We start from the raw sequence: 25088 nt of genomic DNA, 5'->3' as shown, positions 1-25088 counted from the left end.
GACTTATAGACGAGGGTTATCAGACGTTTCGTTTGCTGTTGCGGCACAGTTGAATGCAATCTATAGTACATTACGTTATAAGATATTTTATAACGTAATATGCTATAAATAAAATATTTTCTTCCATTTATTGTCACGAAGCGTCAAGTTTTGCCCAGTTTGAAGCTTTATCCCTTTCTCGTGTTCACAGATTACTATCTCCTCACGGTAGATGGAAGTGCAATACGAATTAATTTTGAGAAAATCATGTCTCTTGGAAATGACTGCAATAGGTACTTTTCGCGTGATCTTTTATTTTTTCTCGTAACTCACTCTTCCCATTATAAGGAAAGACAGTTTGATCTCCTACTTATAGTGAACATATCCCTACAAAACGCGACATTTTATGTTTACTAAGTTTCAAGATTCAAGTTTTCTTGATTTAAAAGTATTAAAATGAACTAATGAAATGTAGAAAAAAAATTAAGAGTAACCTAAATGACGTGATAGCTAAGTGACATGAAGAATAAAAAATTCTGTCCAATTCAGTACGGATCATGAAATAGCTATTTTCTGAGAAAGAATGTGTTTTATATCTGAAATTTTGACTGGGTAGAAATTTGCATTTTTTGTCAGTGTTTCTGATTATTTCGTACGTGCTATTTATATGACACACAAGTGATATATAAATGTTGATACTTATACCCTATTACGAAATTAAAAGAAAACAGAAATATTATTATTTTCGTATAGAAAATCATACATTATACAATCTGCAATAGAAATCGGCTTGAGTAAACCCTAAGGAACTGAAATGCGCACGTAGCGTATCAACCGTGGCATTACAAAAGCTCATTTTCAATAATTATAGCAAATGTAAAGGAAGTTAAATGAGTTCCAATTGGATAAAATGAAATAATGTTTCTCCTATCATTGTGTGTGTGCATCATAAGAATTATAAGTACAAGATATATTAAAAAGTAGATTCCAGAAATATATTTGATTTCAGTTTTAGACTTACACAAAACAATTTTATTTTCCCATTATTGCAATATTTATTTTCCCATTATTGCAATATTAGTTGCAATATTTAATTGCACTTTTAATTGCAAATTTTCAGGTGTATAATTATCAGAAGTGTGTTCAATTTTTCACCGTTTCCGTAAAAGTACTCATCATGAGTTTACATAGAATTACAATTAATATTCATACGCAGAGATCCAAACGCTAAAACAAACCATTCCAACGATAACACTGCTCAAAATAATAATAATAATTCAAGTTCATAATGAAATTTTAATGGTTTCACAGTATATTGGAGCTGCTGATTCTGAATCTGGCATTGGTTTTGCCATATTGACTTTAGTTTTTCAGATAAATTGAAGATTAAATTTCAATGGCAATGCATAAGCAGCAGACAAATCACATTGAAACTGTGCGTTATAAATAAATATAGTAAACCATTAGCAAAGGTATTTCAATGATTTTTGAATAATTACGTGGTGCCAATTCCGAACCTGACATTGGTTTTGTCAGGTTAGCTCTAGTTTTTGAGGTAAAGTAAAAATCAAATTTCTCAATTGTAGTACATAAGTATCATACAACTCACATTGTTGAGAGTAAGCATATATTGAAAACTAGAGTCAAATCGTCAAAACCAATGCCAGATTAGGAATTAACACCTTCAGAATCACTGAAATATCTTTTGCCGATGATTTACTGTACTTGTTTATAATCCACAGTGCGTTTCAATGTGATTTGTGTGGGGCATATGGTATTACCACTAAATTTAATTTCCACTTTATCGCAAGAAATAGAACAAATCTGACAAAACCAATGCCAGATTCTTAATCAACGCCCCAAAATCACTGAAATATCTTTGAGGACAAAATCAGTGTTGAGCAGTGTAATTAGCCAATTTTTATATTAAAATGATGAGTAATTAAATCAATGACCGGGATATACATATGCATGAGAACACCATCTGCTGATTTCATGATACACAAATAAAAATACTTGCAGTTTCCATCATAAATGTATATTACGATGGAATAAAATGGTCCAACAATAGTATAGAATGCTCTTTACTGTTATCAAAAAAAAACAAGAGAAAAGACATGATTTCGTATTCAAGTTCAATTTGGTAATCATATCTCATTCTATATTTTTTATGATTAATGATTATATACGTATTTCCAGTAGCGGTGAAATAACTTCGAATGGAGAAATGCTTACGTATTCATTCACTAATATTGCATACACCAAGGTCAAAAGTAATAGAAAGTTACATATCCTGCTCATTCATTCCGTAATGCAAGATAGCAAGTGCAAAAGAAAAAAAATGAATTTATATAGTATATATATGCGTATATCTATACAAATTCACGTTTTTATATTGCCGGTCTGCCATAAAGCTGTATTATGGGCCCCTTTTATGTCTTAACCATAAAAATATAATATTTTTATCGTCTTCACTCATTCTCTTTTATTCCGGACTCCACATTCCAGAGAAAAAAGAAGAAAATCAATGGAATTGAGCCGGAAACAGAATGAGAGTTTTCCTTTTATTTATTTTTCCTAAATAAGTAGGCTGTTTGTATTTTTCACAGACCGTTCATATGTGAAGATTCAAGAAAAATGTTGATGCGTTTCTCTTTCCTTTAAAACTAAATTTAGATTTATGCACTCACGTCTGTTGGATGTAACATCCATAAGGTAAAAGTTCCAAAAATCAGGGAAACATTATATCATTGCAACGTCTTCATATCACTGGGAACTTTTATTCAACCTCTTCGCTCCAAGGTACACGTATGTATACTTCATTTTTAACGCTTTTGAATGGTTTTTAATTGATTCATTTTCAAGTTAAGACCTGAGATACACACATGTGTACCTTACTCGAATGGTTCTGGTAAATATATCGACAAAATGTAATTAATCGATTAATTAAAAAAAGCATTTTTAAAAGGCATTTTGACGTTCATTAAGACGTTCATTACACATTAAACACCAATCTCAATCGGAAACAATTTGTTTTTTAACCGTCAATTTTGCCTCAGGCGTGAAGAGGTTAAAAGTTAAAACGCATACTAAATTTCCATATATGGTTTGGAAGGTTTTTTTAATTTGACATCCTATAAAAGGTATTTTAGAAAACATATCTGTGCACACTTTAATTCATTATAATAAATAATGTGGCTTCCCAACAACGATAATTTTGGAATTGAACCTAATTTTCATTATAGAACGGCATTTTTTTAAAGGTATTAAAATATTCATAAAAATCAATTGATAAAAATCAGCTTAGTGTTTATCAGCTAAGTGTTAGCTTATCATTTCACTATCAGTTATGATATGAATTTTAAGTAATAAAATTTAAAAATGAGATTTGAGTGTGAAATTCGTATGGCTCAATATTTTCTAAATACGTTTTTATTCACTTTGAATTTCAAGTGGAAATACAAATTTATTTTTGACGGGTGTAGCCCGGAGGCAAACATCTCTGACATAATTTGTTTTTGGAAAGAAGAGGGAAATAAGAAAAAAATAAAAACAACATCCGCTAAATATGGTTGGAATCAGCTATTAATAATGGTGGTTATATTAATGTCAAAATAATACAGAAATTCATCTTTCGTGTTTGGAAGTTTGCCAACGGGTTTTCTTTATTTTTTTTATATTTTGGACCATTTGTGAGTTGGAGGATTCTCTCCTGTGTTTGGCAACACGTTAACCCTGGTGATCTTTTCCAAGTTTGCAAAGCTCCCATCAATTCCAACTTTCTTGAAAATGTCCACAAATGTTCTTTTTTTCCTTTCTTTTTTCATATATTTTTCAAAGTGAAAATATATTGTCGAACAACAACGTTCTTTTTAAATTATATATATATATTTTTTTATATAAGCAATGTTTTTGAATCGAATCCCATTGAAAAGTATATTTAAAGATACTCGATGTTTCGAAATCATCAGCAGAAAAATATGTAATGGCTGGTATCATATGATTTATTACATTGTAAATAATATACAGTGTGATAAATGTACATTTAAGTATTTTTTATAAGTGATGTAACTTATATTCGTATTATTAACTTCAAAACGTATGAAACTTCAAAAACGTCTTAATGACTAGATAGGGAGATTTTTCGAAGTCCCTTGGCAGACCAAAAATCTTTGCAAAAAAGCTTTTGTTGTGGAATCACCTTATTTATGAAAGAGTAGGTTGAACTTTGCCTAATAATACTCAGAAAAATCACCAACAAATTAATTTTGTTAAATAAAATGTTTTTTTAAAGATTCCATACAATTGATGTAGGATTAAATTCTACACGAACTTCACTTCTCTGAAATATTTCTGGGATTGTGGAACAATATATATATATATATATATATATATATATATATATATATATATACTATGCATATAATTAAGAATCACTCTCATTGACAGCTGTCTATAGTTTTCTGGGTGTTCCACAATCCCAGAAATATTTCAGAGAAGCGAAGTTCGTGTAGAATTTAATCCTACATCAATTGTATGGAATCTTTAAAAAAAATTTTATATTATATGTATATATATATATATATACACATATATATATCGATATCAATGTAATCTATAACTGATCCTATATCGTATAAGTAACGTATAGTCGTTCATAAACGTCAGTTTTTCACGGTTTAGGCTCCATCAGTGATAGTCAGGTTTGCCCAAAGGTCGTGTTGGAAATGCTAAAAAGCTGCCGCAAGTTCAGATACATACTCAATGCCACGTTTTTGAAGTTCAACCGAAAACTTTCTCTAAAGAATGGAATTGATGAATTTGGCAAAAACATCAAGTCCATACTCAAACTTTAGACGGGCTTTCCGGCGTATAAAAACCATTCATCTTAATATAAATAATGGTTTTAAGAAGCTAAATATTCACTTGAAGAATTTAAAGGCATCGTTGATCCATAACTTTATTAACAACACTATTTCGCAAACAATATATCACTCATATACATCTCGCAGTATGAAAACAACAAGACCTGAAAAAGAAAGTGAATAAATATTCACTCGGTGGCCAAAAAAACAAACATTCCTTTTTTTTATGATTGAGATAGCATTAATGTTTTTATGACATTAGTAATGTGTGCGTGTGTGTCAGTCTTTTCTGCAGCATTAAGATGTTTGCTCAAATAATCAAGGCATTATCTACAAGCATCATCGGGAAGAAGAAGAAAAAAAAAGAAAACGGAGACAAATAGAAACGAAAACTAAATTTTTGTTTCTCTTTTCTTGTTTCCTTCAGCATCAAGGGAAATTGTTTATTTAGTAGCATCGGTGAGTCCGTTATTATTAGCCATTTTTTCTCGCTTGGGATGAAACTTTATCGCATTAATACTTACTTTCATTAATGCATTCTCTCTCTCTGTGATGTAGCAAATAATCCTAACATTACTGGTCACGTAGCAGAATGTAATATTGGAAGAACTAAGATATAAGCGCGAGCAGCAAGAAATGGCAGTCAGTATTGTTAGCGAGGGAGCGATACCTAATCCTCGGTGTTCGAGGGAGAGCGCCACATGCAATATTATAATACGAAACTATTTTCGCCATCGTTGCGTTTATGCGTTTAAGAATTCATGAGATCATTCTACGTATTTCAGGGAAATGTCACGGGAGGTGTTTCGACTGTTTATTTATTTCTCTAGTACAAAATATACAAGGTGCGTTCCCCATAAGAACTGACAGTAAAATTACAAAGAATTAAGATGTATAGGCGCAACAAAAAAATATATTATTTTTTCAAAATATCTTCTCTCAGACCATATGCGATGGTCCGCTGATCGTTCAATCCACTTTTTCAAAGCAAGTAGAGAAGCCTGTTTCTGGAATTTGTTTCAGAGTGAACCCTACACAGCAAAAATAACTTCAGCATCTTCATTATATTTTCTTCCATGGAGATTCTCCTCTAATGATGAAAACAACCTGAAATCACATGATGCAAAATTTGGTCTGTAAGGTGGTTGTGGCATGGCTTTTATATTGCATTTGCATATTATGTTTCAGTTTTGAAAACTTTGTGATAGTACATATTGAGAAAACGTCGTAAACCGGTAGGAAATTGGACGCTTCATCATGATAACGCTTGCTTGCATGTCACTACTTCTGGTTAGCGATACCTTAGTAAATATAACATTAAAATCATGCTAACAGCCCCCCCCCCCTTACAGTTGGATCAATCCCCATTCGATATTCGACCGTTTCCAACATTCGAGAAGAATCTCTGTGGCATAAAATTTAATGAAGACGCTGAGGGTATTTTTGCTGTGCAGGGTTAAATGAGGCAATATCCCCCATCCTCAGAAAAAAAGCCTTCCCTACTTGCTTTGAGAAGTGAATTGAACGATGGAATTGTTGCATATCATCTGAGTGAAGATATTTTATTTAAGAAAAATATTAATTACTTTTTGCTGTACCTATATTTTTCCTGATTTTTTATAATTTTACTCTTATTTGTTATGGAACGCTCTCCTTGTACCTCAGATATATATGTCTACTCTTCTCCTATGTGGTATATTCGCCTTTATCTTCTTTCACACTTGATACATAAGAATCCTCAATATCTTCTATTATGTTTTTTAGTAATAGAATAACTATCTGATGTCTTGCTTAAAATTTAATTTCATTCATTAAAATAAGAGAAACTGGTTTGAAGAAAAAACAGAATGACACGTTAAGTGAGAGCAAATCCTCTCTGACAACTCTAGGTATAACTTGTGGCCGGACTTGGTCACTGATTGGTCACCGTGACTTCATCGTAGGTGGTTAGTTTGAAAACTTATCACATTTCTGTCTCCCTCTCACTCACGCTATTTTCGTCAAAATATCCGAGGGGATCATCAGAGATAATTTCATTGCTAAATGTTTCTAGTGTTATCGCCAAGCTTTACCTTGGTCTTCATGGCATTGGCACAAATGTTTCTAATCGAGCAGATAAAAATTATAAAATTAATTTTTTATGAATTTTTCTATGGATGAACAGCCGAAAAAGTGAGGTCGAACAAGTTGGCAATGCACTAGCCCCCAATTAAATGTTTTAACAGAAATGTCTCGAAGTTACGGGATTGGGGGAGACTGACGATAACCACATGAATCGAAAGGTACGATTTTACATACAAAATTCATATCAATACTAGTTGATTGGGACCGAAATTTAGGAAAAGTGTCTGTGTATGTCTGTGCACCCTTTAAAATTTTCATGACACCATGCTCCATCGAAAGGAATGAGCTGCTTAAGTTTGGAGGCAACAAGGAAACTTTCATCTATGAGTTGAAATTAATTAATTAAGACTTGAATTCCCATTAATGAGCATCACAATAAACAAACGTTTTAAAACTAGCCGTGTTAAAACCGGCACTAACGTTGGATTTCTGGTATGAAATTGTGACCTCTTCTCTGCGAAAATGTAAGATGGCATACAAGTGTTTGGATACCATTTTCAATCATCATGGCCAAGTTTTTATCTCCTGAGGATTTTCACAGAAAATCGCAGAGTTGAGAAATCACTCAAATCGGGGTGGTGTAAGTCGTGGTATTACTATACCTGGGCAATGCAATAAACTCACATTATTTTAAGGTCCATAACCTCAAATCTGGTTCAGGCAAGGTATTTCACATATTAGCCGCTCCCTATTTCAGATTTTTTCCCGATACTACTGTAGAGACCTGTCTTTCATCAATTGATATGGGTGCTCCCGAGTCTAAACACTTCAAGCTCTGCGTATCAGGGTAGTATGGTCCATTACATGCATACACGCCGACCTTGTAACCAAGAAGCCTCTCTGTAGTGGCAATGTTCATCGCCGGGACCCCCTTTCTCCAGAAAAAGTTTTTCGAAATTATGTTTTTTTTTAGTTATTTTAGCGCAAGCGCGTTTATATCAATTGGTTGATTAGTTATAATTTGATATTTATTCTTTGAAAACGCGGTCTTTGAGTGGCGGCATTTTGCACTGGATAGGATAATGAAATTCAAAGAAATCCTTGAACAAATGAAGTTTCTAAAAAAACCAGATTTCCGTAGTTTTTCACGATTCGCCTTAGTTTCGTATTTTTTATGGTACAAATCCGTAGAAACGACGGCAATCCCGTTGTAGTCGACAGGTATGATGACACAAGTATTCATTCAACTGTACTGAACATAGAAAGTATGCAAATTTCATAACATTCCAATTTCATAATATGCAAATTCCAAAAATATTTGTAAGATTCAAAAAGAAAAGGAAGAAAACCCCCATTTTAAACAAACATGTGTCTTATGCGGAGTACAGTAGTTTTCAGTGGTCGATGGCTCAGGTGCCGGACCTTGTTTGTCTTTAGCTGAGAGAGAAACAGAATCGGCCGTTTTATCCCTCACGAATCTCTTGGGAAAAAAGGTCTTTGTTTTATTTTTTTTTGGACAAAAATCTAAAAGATCTCTCAACGGAAATTTCTCTTCCTCGAGTTACGCCGAGAAGACAACGAGTTTCAAGGAAAAGGGTCTCTTAGAAACTCATGGTAAACACGATAAGCATACAAAAGGAGGACTCAACTGGCAGGTGATATGTTCGTTACCAAAGAAACCCTAGACACTGCTTTCCTCTTTGTACATATAAGAACTCTCTTTTCCGTTTATATGGAACATTTCCAGGACTACTTCATTTAACGTGTTATATTTTCTTGTCAAATATTGTACTTTTTCCGAAAAGCGGGAGGAAGAATAAGAAATTAACCTGGAAGACACTCATTTAATACTGTCGAGAGAAAGAATTTTTATATACCAATAACTTTTTATTAAAAAAATTTTCACCAATATTTTTTTTTTACCACCTACCTTGAACCCCCTCCATAAGGGGGCTGAATTTTGGAAAATCCCTTCTCAGTGAATCTCTACATGCCAAGTCAAAACTACTGAACAAATTAATACGCCACCCTTCCATTAAATCCTCTTAGCAGTCGAATTTCGAAAAACCCTCTCATAGTCGTGAAATGAAACTTGTACCCTTTTAGGGGTCGAAATTGGAAAAACTCTTTCATCTTCTTCTAGCAAAGGAGATAAAGATAGATATGTGATACAGTTGAAGTGTAGATTCTCTCAACTATGGGGTAAGCGATTTATAACGCGAAATATATGATGGACTATAATTGGGACTAAAATTATGGCCCATAATTTAATTTTTTTTAAATCCATATTTGAGCTACATAAGGAATAAAAAAGTGCTTAATATTAATGCTGGATCTTTCTACAGACAATATCAGTAAAAAAAATTTGAATAGCTTGAATACAAAAGTTAGGATGATTAATCTAGAAAATGGTTATTTTGGACCATAGTTGTGTGATATTACGGTATTGAAACAATATTTATTTATCAGTTGTATGTTTTGCAATTAAATTATTAGAAAATTTCCAGTAAACCAAAAAAAATCATTATGAATTTAAAACCATCAAACCAAAAGCACTGAAATTAATATAGTAAATGAAAATAATTTTCATTTCTAAATTAGGAAAGCTCAAGTTTTTCTTATATGAAATAACATGATATATATGATTAATGAAATATATTTTCATGAATTTATTTTTTAATGGGAAAAATATATGTATTATTTCATCACACGCTGCAAGGTTTTGAAAGAATCTTATAGTTCAAAAGAAATTGATGAAATAATTCAGGGAAATCTTATTTATCAAAAATTAATTGACGAAACCGTATATTATATAGACGGAATAATTTTATGAAACCATATTTATTGAAGGAACTTGATGAAACCTTATTAAATGCACCCGTATATATATGTTTATTTATTTATGGAAATAATTTATTGACATTTTTCTAAAGGAATCATATTTTTATCGAAATAAGTAACAAAATTAAAAGGCGTTTTTAAATTCGAAAAAAAAAAAAAACATTTGTAGACTATTAAAAATCAACGTTTCTATCAGTATTGGTCGTATTTTTATAGAAAAAATAAAATGTAACGAGTTTCGAAGAACATGCTCACCCGATTTTTAAGTACTGAAAGCAATTTTGGCTATTATAGCAGAGTAATCCGCAATTTCCATCGAGAGATAAAGAAGAACGACTCAGAAATTTAGAAAATCATCTTATGTTTTACTTTTTTATTTTTAAATGTGAAAAGATTTGAAACTGTAATCGGATTGGAAATGTCAACAAACAAAATATAAGAAATATATTTTGAACTATATAGTGAATATATATTTTAATTAATTATCCTAATGTTCCTTTAATTACTAAAGAAGTGCAGCATAAAGGCTGGAAAAATTATTGCCAATTAGTTTATATGAGAAATTAATTCAGGAAAACTTATTCAATTGATAGAATTTTTAATTTACTAGTCATTGATTTAATATTCAACAAATATTATTCTTCAATAGTTTTTTCTTTTGGATTATAATTCTTTGTTCTGCATAAAATTGTTTGATGTCAAATAACTGGATGAAATAAAAAAAAAAACATCTTTGTAACATCTCTCGAATGCAGAACGACATGGAATAAATAATTTTGTAATATGGAAATATTCACATTACTTTCATGAGCAACGGGTGAATTATTCATTAAGTTAAAATTTATGAAAACAGTCCTTCTCAAAACAGAATGAAATTTTGTTGCAGTTATGATATACTTTTAATTTCAATAGTTTTGAATTGCGAAGAATTGTGTTTGAATTTCATAATATCATTAATATAAAATATGGTTTCAATTAATTTCTATTGAAAATTATTAAAAAAGGCATAGAATTATTATACTTCGAATGATTCTTCAAAATTATTTATTAATTATTTAATAAATAATTATTAATTATTAATTATTTATATTATTTATTTATATTAACGGATTACTTTTTTCAGAAAGAATGAAATGAACTATTTTCATAGATGGATCACGAAAACAAACATGTAAACAGAGATGTCAAATAAACCGCTTCTCTAATTTACTGATTAGTTGCTCTTCCTATTCATACTACTACTACCAATTCATCGTATATAAACATTCACGTCGTAAATATTAATTTTAAGAAATTCTAACGTCTTTTTACGTCCTGGAACGTGTCTTCCGTGTCTGTGTGTCTGTGACCTTTACATATTTGTGATTTCAGTGCTCTGCAAGTTTCGCGTTCTTGTGATGGTGTCATCTGTTTTCCATATTTTCATGTGAAAATGGAAGGTTTCACCACTCATGTTATGTGAATGTCGTATTGAAATTCTTGTAATTCTCTGCGGGAAGACTTTTTCTAGTGCTGGACCGACTTAGTGCTCATATCCGTGCCAAGAAATTGGAAAGAAACAGAAAATCCAATTTCGATCGGCCACCACTAACGAGATTCGAGCCTGAATCCTCCCGGTGAAAATCCAGCCCGATTCCCACCGTGAAACTTGGATTATCGACTCGACCAGCTTTAGGAAATACTCTATAGACACTATAATTGGTGACTTAAATATTCAGATCGTGACTTTATAATTATCTGTCGGGTGGAGTCTGGCTCTAGCTGTCCTGCCAAGAGTTTTAGCATACGTGCTTCTAGCAAAGTTTGGGAAGGTAGAGTGGGCTATGGTACTAGATTTCCGTAGATATGCACTGCGCAGTTGGAAGACCCTGAATATGTTAGATAGACTTCGTTTCATGAATTCGAGTAACGTGTGATAAATTAGTTCACGTAGGGTTTCTACAGTGAGTGATGCTTGCAGATGTGCCGAGAATCCTGTGAACAGTGCCAAATAACCTACCTATCTGCTTCCCATCACTGAGTCAACACTGGGTTGTAGTGTCTTTCCCCCACCTTCTACGGAATGCGGATTAGATGAATCTAAAATTTTCCAGACATTCAGTTATCTCTCTCTTCTCATTCCTTCCTACACACTATTGTCGAGATTTCGATGTTTTGATGATTAGTACCTGCTGCACACCCTCCTAAACCCTTTCACGCAAAAATCCAAACTCATGTATCTCGAAAATGGCGTTACGTTTATTGCGATTCCCAACTATCTCGTCAAATGGGTAGCCCACGGAAATAGCAATAATCTGACATTTTTATGACAATAATACCTCTACAAGTCTCCACATACGAATTCGACTAATACATAAGTGACGGAATCGAATTATCAAATACGCATACACTATATAGTCAAAAGTCTGCCTCCAATTAGGAGTTTAGACATTTTCTTGAATTTCTGGAAGATATTTAACAATCACTCTGAAATTTCTGTCATATGAATCCTATATTGGTAATCATTATATGAGAAAAAAATGTTTCTGATCAACCCTGTATCCCAAAGAGCCACAAATGACTTTTAACTTTATCAAAACAGTGCACCACTTCTATGCATCATTTCTGTTCATTTTTGAGAGAATAGCAAGTGAATTAACGAAAAAATATAAATGTTTTTCATAAAAATTCCAATTTTCATTGCACACTGTTTTGCTTATAACATGAGAAATTTTCCAGTATGCCTGATAATCAAATTGTGAAAAAAATAACATCTATATTTCTTGCGCATGCGCAACTAATAACCATTTAATAACAATAATCATTACTCGCATCTCATTGAATATTGCGGGTTGTGTCCAACAAAGTCAGTTTATTATCTTTCGCCCCCACCCCCCGCCCGTGAAGTCGCTGCGATCGTAGAACGACCATTTTAGAGATGGTAGGATGGGCAGTTTGGAAGAAAAGCAAATTGGGTTTGGGTGGAGTGGGAAGGAGTGTGTTCCCACACTTCGATATCTCGCGACAAGTAAAAGGCCAAATGAATATCAAGTCAAATTACAGAACAACCTAGAGCTTTCACCTCTATCGCTCGACATTCTCACGCAGATTTTTTTCTGAAAATTTCGTAAAATTGGATTAAAATGGGTTGTTTAATTGGTCCGTATGCTATAAGTACAATGAACATGCGGTGAAAATTGAAATTTTTGTTGAAGATATTTATATTTTCATGAATATACGGGCTGTTCTCACGAAAATGTAAATAAATATTGTTAAGTTAGTAGAATATTTTTTTTACGTCTTTTTTTCTGCTTATCTCATGCAGGTTGATCAACATTTCTTTTCTTAATCAATTTTTTGTCCGTTCCGTAAATGTACTCGTGACTAAATTCTCACTGGCAATGGTGAGTTTGAACATAGGGTATATGTATATGACAGAAATTTCAGAGCGATTCGTTCAGTATTTTTCTAGATATTCGGGAAAATGTACAAAAAAACTTCTAAGCAGACACAGACTTTTGGGCATACTCTATAGTGCAGTGTTTCCCTAAGTGGGGTAATAACGCCCCATGGGGTTGATGAAATGGTCCTAGGGTGGTAGAAGCTATAGGTTTAACATAGGATTTTATGGGTTGGCTTGAATAGGGGGCGATGAGAAAAGTATTGAATGGGGGGGGGGGGTGGAACAAAAAATTAGGGAAACTATGCTATGCTTACGAGATATAAACGGCATATTCTCTTATGTTTACTTTACATCCTGTACACCCTGCGTAAAATATGAGAGAGTTATGCGTGTTTATTCTAATTCTTTAAATTTCGAAGAGTAGGTATGAGCATCTAGCATGGGTCTCTCTCGCTCTCTCGGATAAATTTGTGTGCTTGTCGAGAAACAGGTGATGAATTTCCATATTAATTGAATGAATTTGCATAATATGATATAGAGTCATGGCATTATAAAGAATTTGTACTTGGATGATTCTTACTATCACCGTGAAATATTTTCTGCAGTATTTTATGAATTTTTGTATAAATCTCTCTGGGATATAATGTTTGCTTATATTTCCCGAATAATTTAATAACTCCAAGTTTTTGTATAATTTTGCTTTTTTTAAGCCCTTAAAAAAAATTCATCACGAATTTTCGTTTTCGTACGAAAAACGTTCTATATTTTCACCCCGGAATATAGCATCGTGCAGTTGCAGCAGTCTCGAATTTCGCAACAAAATTGAACCATTAGCGTACAAAGCCCTTTAAAATCGCAAATTCTAAGCTAATTAGTCATCGGTAAGCCAGGTGATTATTCGGCATTAACTTAAAGCACGCAATGTTGAGGAAAAATTCATTCCCGTTTTTCGCATAGTTTAATAAATTATCTCTACCTTTTCGAATCATTTTTTTTCCTGTGTAAGTTGGTTGACTGAGCAAATGATGGATCCTTTTCATAATTAGGAAAATTTTCATGCGCTACTTCAAAGAGAATTGGAGATTAAAGTGATTGAGAAAATTTCTAGAGTGAGAAAAAAAATTTAAACATCCAATATATATATATATATATATATATATATATATATAGTTTTTAGAAGATTAATAAGATTTGTTAATTCGTGATGTGCCACGCGTGAGACCGTGTTTCAAGCTTCACGTAATTCCCTCGTTGTATAATGTGATTTGTTGATGGAATTCGTGTTATGAAGATTATGTCAGATTCGGGTTTACACTTTGTGCGAATCGTGATTCATTTCTGAAAAGGGATAAGTTTTATTTTGTTTTTTTTACAAATACACACACATACACATTAGACAAATACTGGACAATAACAAACGAAAAGGAATGCAAAAGGAAAAGAAAAAAAGACGTACACATAATAACGAATATACACTATGTGGGCCCCAAGGGACACCAAGTCCTTCCAAGAAGCCAAAAAATAATTTGTATTACATTGTTTCGCCGCCATTGTAAGCCTCCAAATATGCAGTATATATATATAAAAAGAGCATTTTTAAGACACGATGTATAACAGTTCAAACGATGTTGCAAGCAAAATGACGTCAGATTTAGTGAAATTTAAACACGATGTCGCGAGTATATATTCTGGGTACAACACATACAAATTTATAATTTCAAGCAGTAAGATGTAAAAAACTATTGTTAATTTTATATTTGTCTAGCTTTTCGATGAACAGTTTCAGAACATGTCATCATAATTTTACACAGTTTTTCGTTGTGAGTTATTAATAGACCTAAAATTCAGCAAAACCTCTTTTAACCAGTCTAACAGAGAGTAAGCTGGTTGAGCTAAAATCAGGTCAAACAAGAAATATTAAAAATTTAATTACTAAGAAATAACTACGTTTTCTAGCAAATCGAATTGGCCGAATACTTGATGGTGGAATATTCCCTTACAACAAGGGTGTACAACCTCCGGTCCCAAGGTCAAATGCGCTATTTGACAAATATGTGAGACATACATATTTTTATCTGGCTATGATTAATTACAATGAAGTCATGATTATCCTGATATAATTCATCAAAATGATATTAGTTCTTGATTCCATAAAATAATAAAAGTTAAAGCAAACCTCGTTGAAAATACTAGATAAAACTGAACATTTTATAAAAATGTTAAAACGACCAAACTTGCGATAATGCTCTGAGAAATAAGAAAAATATGGTCACCCATGTATGTACTGGTTTTTGGTCTGCAGATTGAAAACGTTTTGCACCCTGCGTTACACAGATATATTTCTGATTAGACTGTAATCACGTCACATTATTCGTGGGAATTCTGTGGCGTGGGAATGACATTCCAACGACACAGAATTTCCCTGAATCAGAATTTATAATGTCACTGACATGACGTAAGACTACGTCACGTCAGAGTACTAGCCGCTTTTACAGTCTGTGCGTATCTTCCGTTGTGTGTGAATTTCGGAGTTGCCGCCTATTTTTTAAACTAATGCGAAGTGTAAATCATTGGATATTTTTACCATTCTATGTATGTTGCTCGGCTCACTGGCTTTTCTAGTTCCAATTCAAAATTTATTTTACAATGGTATTCTCCTCATTTTAAAATAATGTGTGAGATATTTAAAATATATACTACTACTACTTGACCGTACATGTATGTATCTCGTACAAATTCCTTGTGCGATTTCTAACGAATCGGTATATGCCCGAATGTGTATACTGTATAAGGGTAGGGCTCTAACGTATTTATGTTGACAGAGCTTTGCCTGTTTCGTGTTCTGCTGGAGCTGCCATCTGTCTTCCATATTTCGAAGTAAAGTAAGTAAATGATTGAATTTTCATGCGGAGAACCAACATTAGCCGGCCACCACTTTGTCGCCAATGGGGTTCGAACCTAAATGTACATGCAGACATTTGTCACTTGTTTTATAAAACGGTTTGCGGTACAAACACGGAATTGCCTTCAAAATACGGATCTCTGGTAATTCCTCCTGGAGAAACCGGAGAAACCGCGAGACACCCAGGCTATATAGCAAGAACGTAAGCACTTCACCCGCCAGGTCAGGGCCATATTATCGCATGGGCAAATCGGGACTTTGCCCAGGGCCCCCCGCTTGAAGGGGGCCCCCAAATCTATAATAATAAAGTCTGAAAAGTTGTTTTTTTTAAGTAAAACTTAAATACTTAGAAAAAAAGGAATTTCGTTTTTGTAATGCATCTAAACTTTTTAAAGAATAGAAACTATAAATATAATTTTTTTTTTACATTAATAAAATATTTTTACAGTTATTGGGAGAGAAATTGAACTTCTATTATTCAACTGTAATACTACTTTTTCTAATAAAGGAAAAATGAGTTCCGATTGGTCGGTTCAGGGAATTTTCTGTTGATACCAAAAAAAGTTAAATCTCAGATGAGAAGAAGCACCGGTGCTGCGATGCTAGCCGTTGTAAAGGCATCACAATCCATAACAGAGAAAAGCAAACAATGTTTGTTTTCAGCATGTTTAGCATTTTATAGCTCAATGGTAACTTCAATATTATAAGTTTAATTATGTCCTCTCGAACTTATTTATCTGGCTCTGCAAAGAGAAAGTTGAAAAAACAGAAAGATGAGGGGGAAAAAAAAATTGCTAGTTCATTAAAAAATTATTTTGCAGCACATGCAAAAGTCAATGCGCCATGTAATGAACAATCTAAAGCTGAATCTGATGATGATGAAACAATAATTAATGAATATGATAATTCCAGAGCATGTTTGAGGAATGTTGAGATTCAAGATGATGATGATAGTAAGCCTAGTTGTGTAAGCCTAGCTGCTACTGAGAAAAATGAAAATTTTCTTTATCCAGACCCAGCAATGTGGACTGTTATTAATAATGAAATGGTGGAATATTTTATATGTAATCCCCCTCCTCAAAATACCGATTTGCTATCGGAGACTGAAAGAGTTTTTGGAGGTGTGAAGAGAAGTCTCACTATTTCTCAATTTTATCATACCAAAAGAAATGGTGAAAAACTTTTAAGGAAATGGTTGGTTTTGTCAGCTTCATCGAAAATGTTATTTTGTTGGGTGTGCAAATTGCTACATGCCAATAGCAACAGCTCATGTAAAGGTCAGCTAATTGAAGGATTTTGGGACTGGAAGCATGCTGCTACCAGATTAAAAGAGCATGAAAACTCTTCTTCACATAAGCAAGCCATGATGGATCTGTCACTCCGGGCAAATGTCTCACAAAGAGTTGATTCATCTTTGGTACAGCAATATGAAGAGGAGACGAAGTATTGGATGTCTGTGCTTAAACGAGTTGTTGCTGTTGTGAAATTTTTGGCTATACGGGGTCTACCTTTTTTTGGTGATAATGAAACTGTTGGATCTAGGCACAATGGAAATTTTTTAGGCTGTTTAGAAGTGATAGCCAAATTTGATCCATTTCTTTCAAAACATTTGGAGAGATATGGGAATCCTGGCAAAGGAAATGTAAGCTATTTGTCCTCAACATGTATCGATCAGTTTATTCATATAATGGCTAAACAAGTGGAAAAACAAATCATTGATGAAATTCTGCTTGCCAAATACTACTCAATTATTATTGATTCTACCCCAGATATTACTCATCTTGATCAGTTGTGTTTTGTGATTCAATATGTTGTCGAAGCTGAACCTGTGGAAAGATTTCTGAAATTTGTTCCAATGTACAGCCATAAATCAGAAACCCTAGCAGAAATTGTTTTAACAACTCTAAAAGATGCTGGAATCAATGTATTAAATTGTCGTGGCCAAAGCTATGACAATGCATCAAATATGGCCGGCAAATATTCTGGGTTACAAGCCCGAATAAAAAGCATAAATCCTTCCGCTGATTTTGTTCCTTGTGCAGCTCATTCTCTTAACTTGGTTGGTGTTAATGCTGTTGAGTCATGCAGTGGTGCAATGCAGTTTTTTTGTCTTGTGCAACAAATATATACTTTCTTTTCTTCATCAACACACAGGTGGCAGATACTAAATGAAGAACTGAAAAAACGTGGCAATTTTTCAACATTGAAGAACCGCAGTAGTACTAGGTGGTGTGCTGATGCTCATGCCGTTAAATCATTAAGGAAGAACTATAATGCCATTGTACTTACTCTTAACAGATTAGGTACAGAAGAAAATGAAACTGCATACACAAAATTGGAGAGGCACAATCCCTTTTGAAAACGTTGAAAAAGTTGGAAACTGTACTGAACATCGTTGTATGGGATACCCTTTTACAAAGGCTTAATCAAACCAGTGTGGAACTTCAAAAATCATCTATGAATTTAACGCGTGTCACACTTTTGTACCAATCTTTAATTGAATTTACTCAATATGTGAGAGACAATTTTGAGGAGTATGAAAAATTAGCAAGAGATATGTGTGAGCCGGATGTTGATTACGATGTAGCAAGAAAAAAATTAAAGCCAAGAAGCAAAGATCCTCATGCAGTACATAGCTGTGAAGTTGACCTGACACCTCGTGAAGCTTATAAATCAAGTATTTATTATGCTGTTTGTGATGCTTTAATTTCACACCTTTCTTTTCGTAAAGAGCCGTATAATAGCACAGCGAAAAAGTTTGCTTGCCTGAGTGAAATGAAGTTGAAATCAAAACTTATGGATAAAGCGATTTCTTTGCAAAAATCCTACCCTCAGGATTTAGATGATTCTTTTCCTGAAGAGCTACAGCAATTTTCTTCACTTGTGGAAGATGGATATAATATTGCAGATATGTTTAAAAAACTGAAATGTTTAGAGCTGGAAGAGACATTTTCCAATGTTGATAGTGCCATAAGAATTTTTTTAACATTGCCAGTAACAAATTGTTCTGGTGAAAGATCCTTTTCTTTGTTAAAGCGTCTAAAGTCTCCCATACGCTCTAGTATTCTGCAGGAAAAACTAAGCTCTTTAGCATTACTCTGCATTGAAGGAGAAGTAACAAAAAAATTGGATTTCAGTAATGTAATTCTTGATTTTGCGAAAATGAAAAGCAGAAAAAAAAGTGAATTACTTCACAGTAAAACATTTTTGTGATGCATTAGCCACGCAACTGGTGATTTTATTGATGTGGTTAGTATTTGTCTCATACTTTATTATTTCTTGATAACTAAAGGGTACACGTGAAACAAAATGGTTTAAATTTTCAGTTTTATGTTCAAAAGTTTTTGATCAGACAAAAAATTCTAAAAATATGCAATTTATATCGTTTTACACCCGAGAAATCTATTTTAGATTAGAGAGGAGGGGGGCCCCCAAAAGTATCCTTGCCCAGGGCCCCGATTTGTCATGATCGGGCCCTGCGCCAGGTAGCTTCTACTGAGAAGGATAGAGGCATAAATATCTACAGCTTATATAACATGCGTTGTATAAGCCTTAGGAACTGCATAGAAGAAAATCCGTTTACACATATGACGGATAAAAAAAAATACAGACTCCCGTCTTTTCACAGGCTAAACCCACAACTAGCGTGTTTCCCTCCAGGGAGAACTTTTGCTCTATTTTATCTCCATGATGCACGAGGCCAAACCTCTCGAGATGAAACGAAACTGGATTAAACGGCATTTCCCAGATGTTCCCACGAGAACGGGAACAAAAAAACAAATAATATATCGAGTAACTGAAACATCCAGAAAAATAGCACGATGGCCGAAGGGTGGGGGGGGGGAGAGGGAGAGAGAGAGAGAGAGAGAGTGTTATACCGATGCCAATAACTTCAAGAAATATCCAGATTCATTTTCACTTCTTGAATTCACTATCTATTTTTCGGCAGAATAAACCTGGATAGAGTAGAATTCAATAAATCGAGGATGGATGGGAAATAAGTAGAAGAAGAAGATGAAGAATGTAGGAAAGGGTTGGGTGGGTCTGGAATATGCATTTTTCTCTCACACTCTTGATATATATATTTTTTTTCTGTCCCCTTCATCCTCAGAAGACGTCTTCTGAGAAAGGAGAGAACGGATATGTCCCAAGCATGCAGAAAAGCGTCAGCTGAGAAAGAGTTCCTCCGCCATCCACTCCTTCCCTTCGACTCAGCATGGGAAACCCTTCGATATCGATTTCTTTCCGATGTGACTCTTTTGACACGGATCGAAAGGCTGAGCGAGTCATTCTTGCTCATTCTAGCGGACTCAGGGCCATGCATGGGCGAGCCTTTGCTGCTCGTCCAACCGCCCAAGATATCGCTATTCCAAGTTTCGTCATGGAGATTTTTCTCCACGTTATTATACGTATACAGTATGACGCCCATCGCCATATTTTTATATATGAGTTGCCTACTATAAGGATTGTAGCAGGTGTGCAGATCATTTTCCGTGAACCGGAAAATATATGAGGAAATTGGGAGAAAATTCGTTTGAGTCATAAACATTGGGGAAAAAATTGGATTTGAAATTTTCATAATTGTCGGAAAAAGAAGGAATTATTGTAGGTCAGACTACCTAAATAAGTGAGCATGAGTTTATAAGCATAAGAGGTATAAGGTCCCCGCTTCGTACGACGATGAAGGGAGAGAAAAACTTTAAAATGCGAACTTTTTTTTGCATTGAAGAAAATGCTCTTGTACATATATATTTTTTATATTACCCAAGTTTCGTTATTCATTTTAAGATATTTATTTATTCTTCGGTTTACAAAACATTTTTTAGGGAATTAAACAAAAAAAATTAAAATTCCTAGTCCGTATCTATTCGATAGCCATATTTCTTCGACGAAAGTACAATTTCCTCTGAATTTAGTTTCCATTTTCGTAATTTTTGAGCGTAAGAATACTTTGATGAATTATGAATGTATCAGACTTAAAAACGTGTTTTGTTTTCTTTTTCTTTTGGTTTTGCTTTGGTGACTTCTCCGAGCATGATTTATTGATATTTCACTAAATCACTAATTTTGAATAAATGTTAAGGTGGCTCTTTTGTTTTTTTATTTGAGTGCTACAGACAGAACTCCTCGTCTTCCACAGCTTATGCCACGTTAAGGAGGTTGTTGCACAATCTTGTCTTCCCGTACTCTATGAGAAAGTCACTTTAAGGAGTCAATCTAAGAACATTTAAGCATTTTCTATTCACTTTAAGTACTTGATTTTGATTTCTCTCTTACATTCTGGGGTACTTTTATTCCACTAAATAACGAGAGATTTTAGAATTTAAATTGTTAGGGTTTTTTTTTCCAATATTAACTTCAACCACATGCAAGATTTTTGAAGCTTAACTATATTCATCCGCAGACCAATTTTTTTATGACATTAAATTGTTTCGAATAATTTAATTAGAGAAATGACACGTGAACAAGTAGTGTTAAAGAAAAATGTTCTTTATCTGAAAAAAGGAAATGAGAAAAGAACACAATTTTTGAAGAAAATGCTTGTTGGCATTTACAGATATTCATAAATATTCAATATACTGCATATTTTTAATATTCAAATATATTAAACAAATTTGTTGCAAGTAGAACAAAAGTTTTAACGCATTTACAAGCAGAAAAGTTCGGATCATTTGAAAATTCAGAAAAACGTGTTTTGACAAATTTTCGTGCCAAAAGTTTTATTTATTTATTTATTTTTTTCAATTTCTTGTGCATACGACTTTAAAACAAAAAGGAAGTGTTGAGTGATTGCATACCATTAAGTAGCTGCAATTTCAACGTATTTTGTAGTTTGAATTATGTTTCTAAAGTCAATTATTGCGCTAGACAAACGATTTGGGACAGCATGTTCCCATATTTTCTCACTGTTGAACAATACATATTTATGATATGTGAAAACGTGCAACATACTGTGTTAAACTGCTCGTGATATTATCCCCCTGTATTATTCACCATTTTAAGTAGTCACTGACTGCTGTATGAGATATACGATTGCACTTGACGTGAATAAACACGAGCGATTCGTTTGTACAGCATTATGCAACTCTCGTGTTGGTTTGCTACAGATCGCACACACCCAGAAATTCCCGTTGTAGACTTTTTGAATATTCTGGAGCTAGCTGTCTGAAAAGTTTCAACTTCTTCAACTCGTGGAATTGCGTTTGGAATTCTTTCGCCTCTGCTTCTGGGAACTCTGACATTTCCTTACCGAGTCTATCTTATTCACCTAAATTTCGTTTTTCGCACGGAACAGTTTTCTTGAGTGTGATTCTCAGCGTCAACATTCTTTTTTTCCTCTTATCTCACCGGAGTTCTTTTATTTTTTTTTACCTCCTTGGAGGCGTATCGGAAAAATCTCAGAGACAAAAGTCGTCTTATATATATTTTTTCCCTCTCCTGTCGTCGTAAAAGTAACAAGATTTCTGCACCTGCGACAAGTATCGGAAGTAAAAGCTAGCATCAAATAGTAAAAATTCTTATTTTCCAAAATATATTCTCAGTACCATGCATATTTTACTATTCAGCGCAAAAGGTTTCGTATTAAAAAAAATGTAAGTATATACAATATTTTAAACTATGCATCATTTCGAAGTCAGTATACTTTTATTTAGTAACTGAGTGCTTGAAAAAAATGTGCTTCGAAGAAAGTTTACGATGCATGCAAAATTTTAAATACTCGATGTGGAATCAAATAAAATCATTTTTTAGATAATCTTTAATTTAAATATCTAGAACAGGGGTCTTCAACACAAAGCCCGGGGGCCAAATGTGGCCCGCTGAGCTTTTCGATGTGGCCCATCGACCATTTTCAGAAAATATCTACTTCACATAGGAAAACGATTAAACAAATAAAAATTCGTTAAAAAGCCTCTCTCTCTCTCTCTAGCCACTGAAATCTGTAGTGATGTATTTATAATCGTGAGGTACTTCCCAGACTCAGTAGTCATACATTAAAAGAGCCGTCGTAACGAATTCGGGGAACCCGCTGCCAAAACAGTTTTCGAAGCATATGATTTCATATAGGTTGTATATTTTGAGACCAAATTCGGAATAGTAAGGTATGGTATACATGATTACAGAATTTAGAGAATTGCTCAAAAATCAATCAGCTTAATGAAAGAAATAATTTTAGAATTGTTGAAACAAATAGTACCATAACTGATGAAAATCTACAGTTAATATAAACTAGTTCCAGAGTTACAGAAACAAATAATTGCAGAACCACTGATAGAAATAATTTCAGAATCATTGATAGAAATAATTTCAGAATCATTGATAGAAATAATTTCAGAATCATTGATAGAAATAATTTCAGAATCATTGATAGAAATAATTTCAGAATCATTGATAGAAATAATTTCAGAATCATTGATAGAAATAATTTCAGAATCATTGATAGAAATAATTTCAGAATCATTGAGAGCAATTTCAGAATTCTTAAGGAGTAATGGTTCATGAAAAAAATTAAGAATTTTTGAAAGAAATAACTTCTATTTTCATTAGCATAGTTAATGAAAATTCAAAATTTTAACGAAAATTCAGTTTTAAAGTTAACCGGCAAATTTCAGATTTAATAAAAGAATGAATAAATTAATAAAAGGAAGTAAGTTGAAAATGAATAAAAATTTAAATTTACTGAAATAAATCCAACAGACCAGACCAGAAGGCAAGCTTTCGCCGGTTCCTGGCTATGCGATCGCGCGGCCCCTTGAGACCCTGGAGGAAAATGATGTTTTTAATGTATATGTGTTTATTATGCAGAGCATGTGAGAATAAAGTGTTTGAGAAAGTCAATAATCAGGTAAAGATCAATTAGTCAAATGAAAAAGGTCATTTCGGATCTCTCTGCTCTACGCCTAAATTAAAAATGCCAATCCTTTGTGAAGCACCATCCCCAAATCAGGTCATCATACTAATTTTCAACCTTAATAATTCAATTACTAGTCATACCAAGTTAACCAGCTCAAAGTAAATGTCTGACGTTTTTTTGTTAGTTTTTCATGATAAGAATGAAGCAGTATAAATGCAAATAATATAAGTGAAGTGCTCTAGGTAAATGCGAGTATTGTCAATAAATGCGAGTAATACAATTAAGTACGAATAGCAAGAATCGAAAAGAATAATATAAATTTTCCTTAAAAAAGTATTATATTTTCTCAGCATTTAGATAACTTTTCTAAAATTATTGTAAAAGTAATTATACTTATTTAACAGGATATTTAAGTAACAGAAAACACATAAGAAAATGGTCTTATTTCCATTTACATTTTATTCTCGGAATAAACCTATGTATTCCTCTTTATACTAAAATTTTTACTAGTGCTTTACAGAAGTCTAAGAATACTCAAATTAAAGCTTTAAATTTAAGATTTATCAAGAGGAAATTAGCTGTTGTTGTTGTTGTAGCTTCTTTATTTTAGTTTCACTCAAGATGGCGAAAGCTAGTTTATATGTAGAATTTGTTTTAGATTCTGATGTGTTGTTCTGATTAGTGGAACGTTATCAAAAATCTCTCTTAAGTGGCCATATTCCAAATTGTCTATCGTTTCAAACTGTGTAGATGCTCTTTAATAAGATCCAGAATATAATTGGAGTTTTTAAATATTTTCTAATATTTTTATTTTTGATGAAATACAGTATATGGGTTTTTTAGAAATCTAAGAATTTTAATCTGGAATCTTTTTGAAGTGTTTATCCGTGTTGCCTAAATAAATTCAATGAACGGTGTTCAAAGAACCTAGATTACCGCGGTATGTCTTGGTGTCCCACGGGCTTCGCCCCTAATCTAGAATATGTAATATATTGATTCATCATATCTAATTATTACATATAAAACATACAAAAATGCAACTACATTTCTTAAGAATCAAGGTCAGTTTTCCTGTATACACCAATTAAATTATATGAAAATATTAATGCCTATTAACAAAAATTTTTGCTGGCATTAGACTAAAAGTAATCTGATGGACATAATTGTACTTCATTTTTATTAGCCCTGTGTCTGCTTGCGATT

General features: G+C 33.1%; 2 protein-coding genes across 3 annotated transcripts in view; both read left to right on the top strand.

Annotated features, from left to right (window-relative positions):
• LOC149076245 (cubilin-like) overlaps positions 1 to 25088 on the top strand; it is a 337914-nt gene that overhangs the window by 2010 nt on the left and 310816 nt on the right. The window lies entirely within an intron of this gene.
• LOC149076247 (zinc finger MYM-type protein 1-like) lies at positions 16609 to 18392 on the top strand. Its single transcript, XM_089242201.1, has 2 exons — positions 16609 to 16684; positions 16855 to 18392. Exons 1-2 carry the CDS (start codon positions 16609 to 16611, stop codon positions 18390 to 18392), a joined length of 1614 nt encoding a protein of 537 aa, XP_089098327.1.

Source organism: Pholcus phalangioides, unplaced genomic scaffold, assembly GCF_987345545.1.
Source record: "Pholcus phalangioides strain wild (caught in Gottingen) unplaced genomic scaffold, Ppha-v1.0 ptg000015l_1, whole genome shotgun sequence".
NCBI classification, from domain to species: domain Eukaryota; kingdom Metazoa; phylum Arthropoda; class Arachnida; order Araneae; family Pholcidae; genus Pholcus; species Pholcus phalangioides.
Note: the sequence above shows the minus strand (reverse complement) of the source record. Positions and strands in the feature narration are given on the sequence as shown.

What these genes read in the sequence shown, in the direction of transcription:
- LOC149076247 (XM_089242201.1), top strand. Translation starts at nt 16,609, where the DNA reads ATGAGAAGAAGCACCGGTGCTGCGATGCTAGCCGTTGTAAAGGCATCA. An exon ending in AACAGAGAAAAGCAAACAAT is followed by an intron (nt 16,685 to 16,854) that starts GTTTGTTTTCAG and finishes ATTATTTTGCAG; the next exon opens with CACATGCAAAAGTCAATGCG.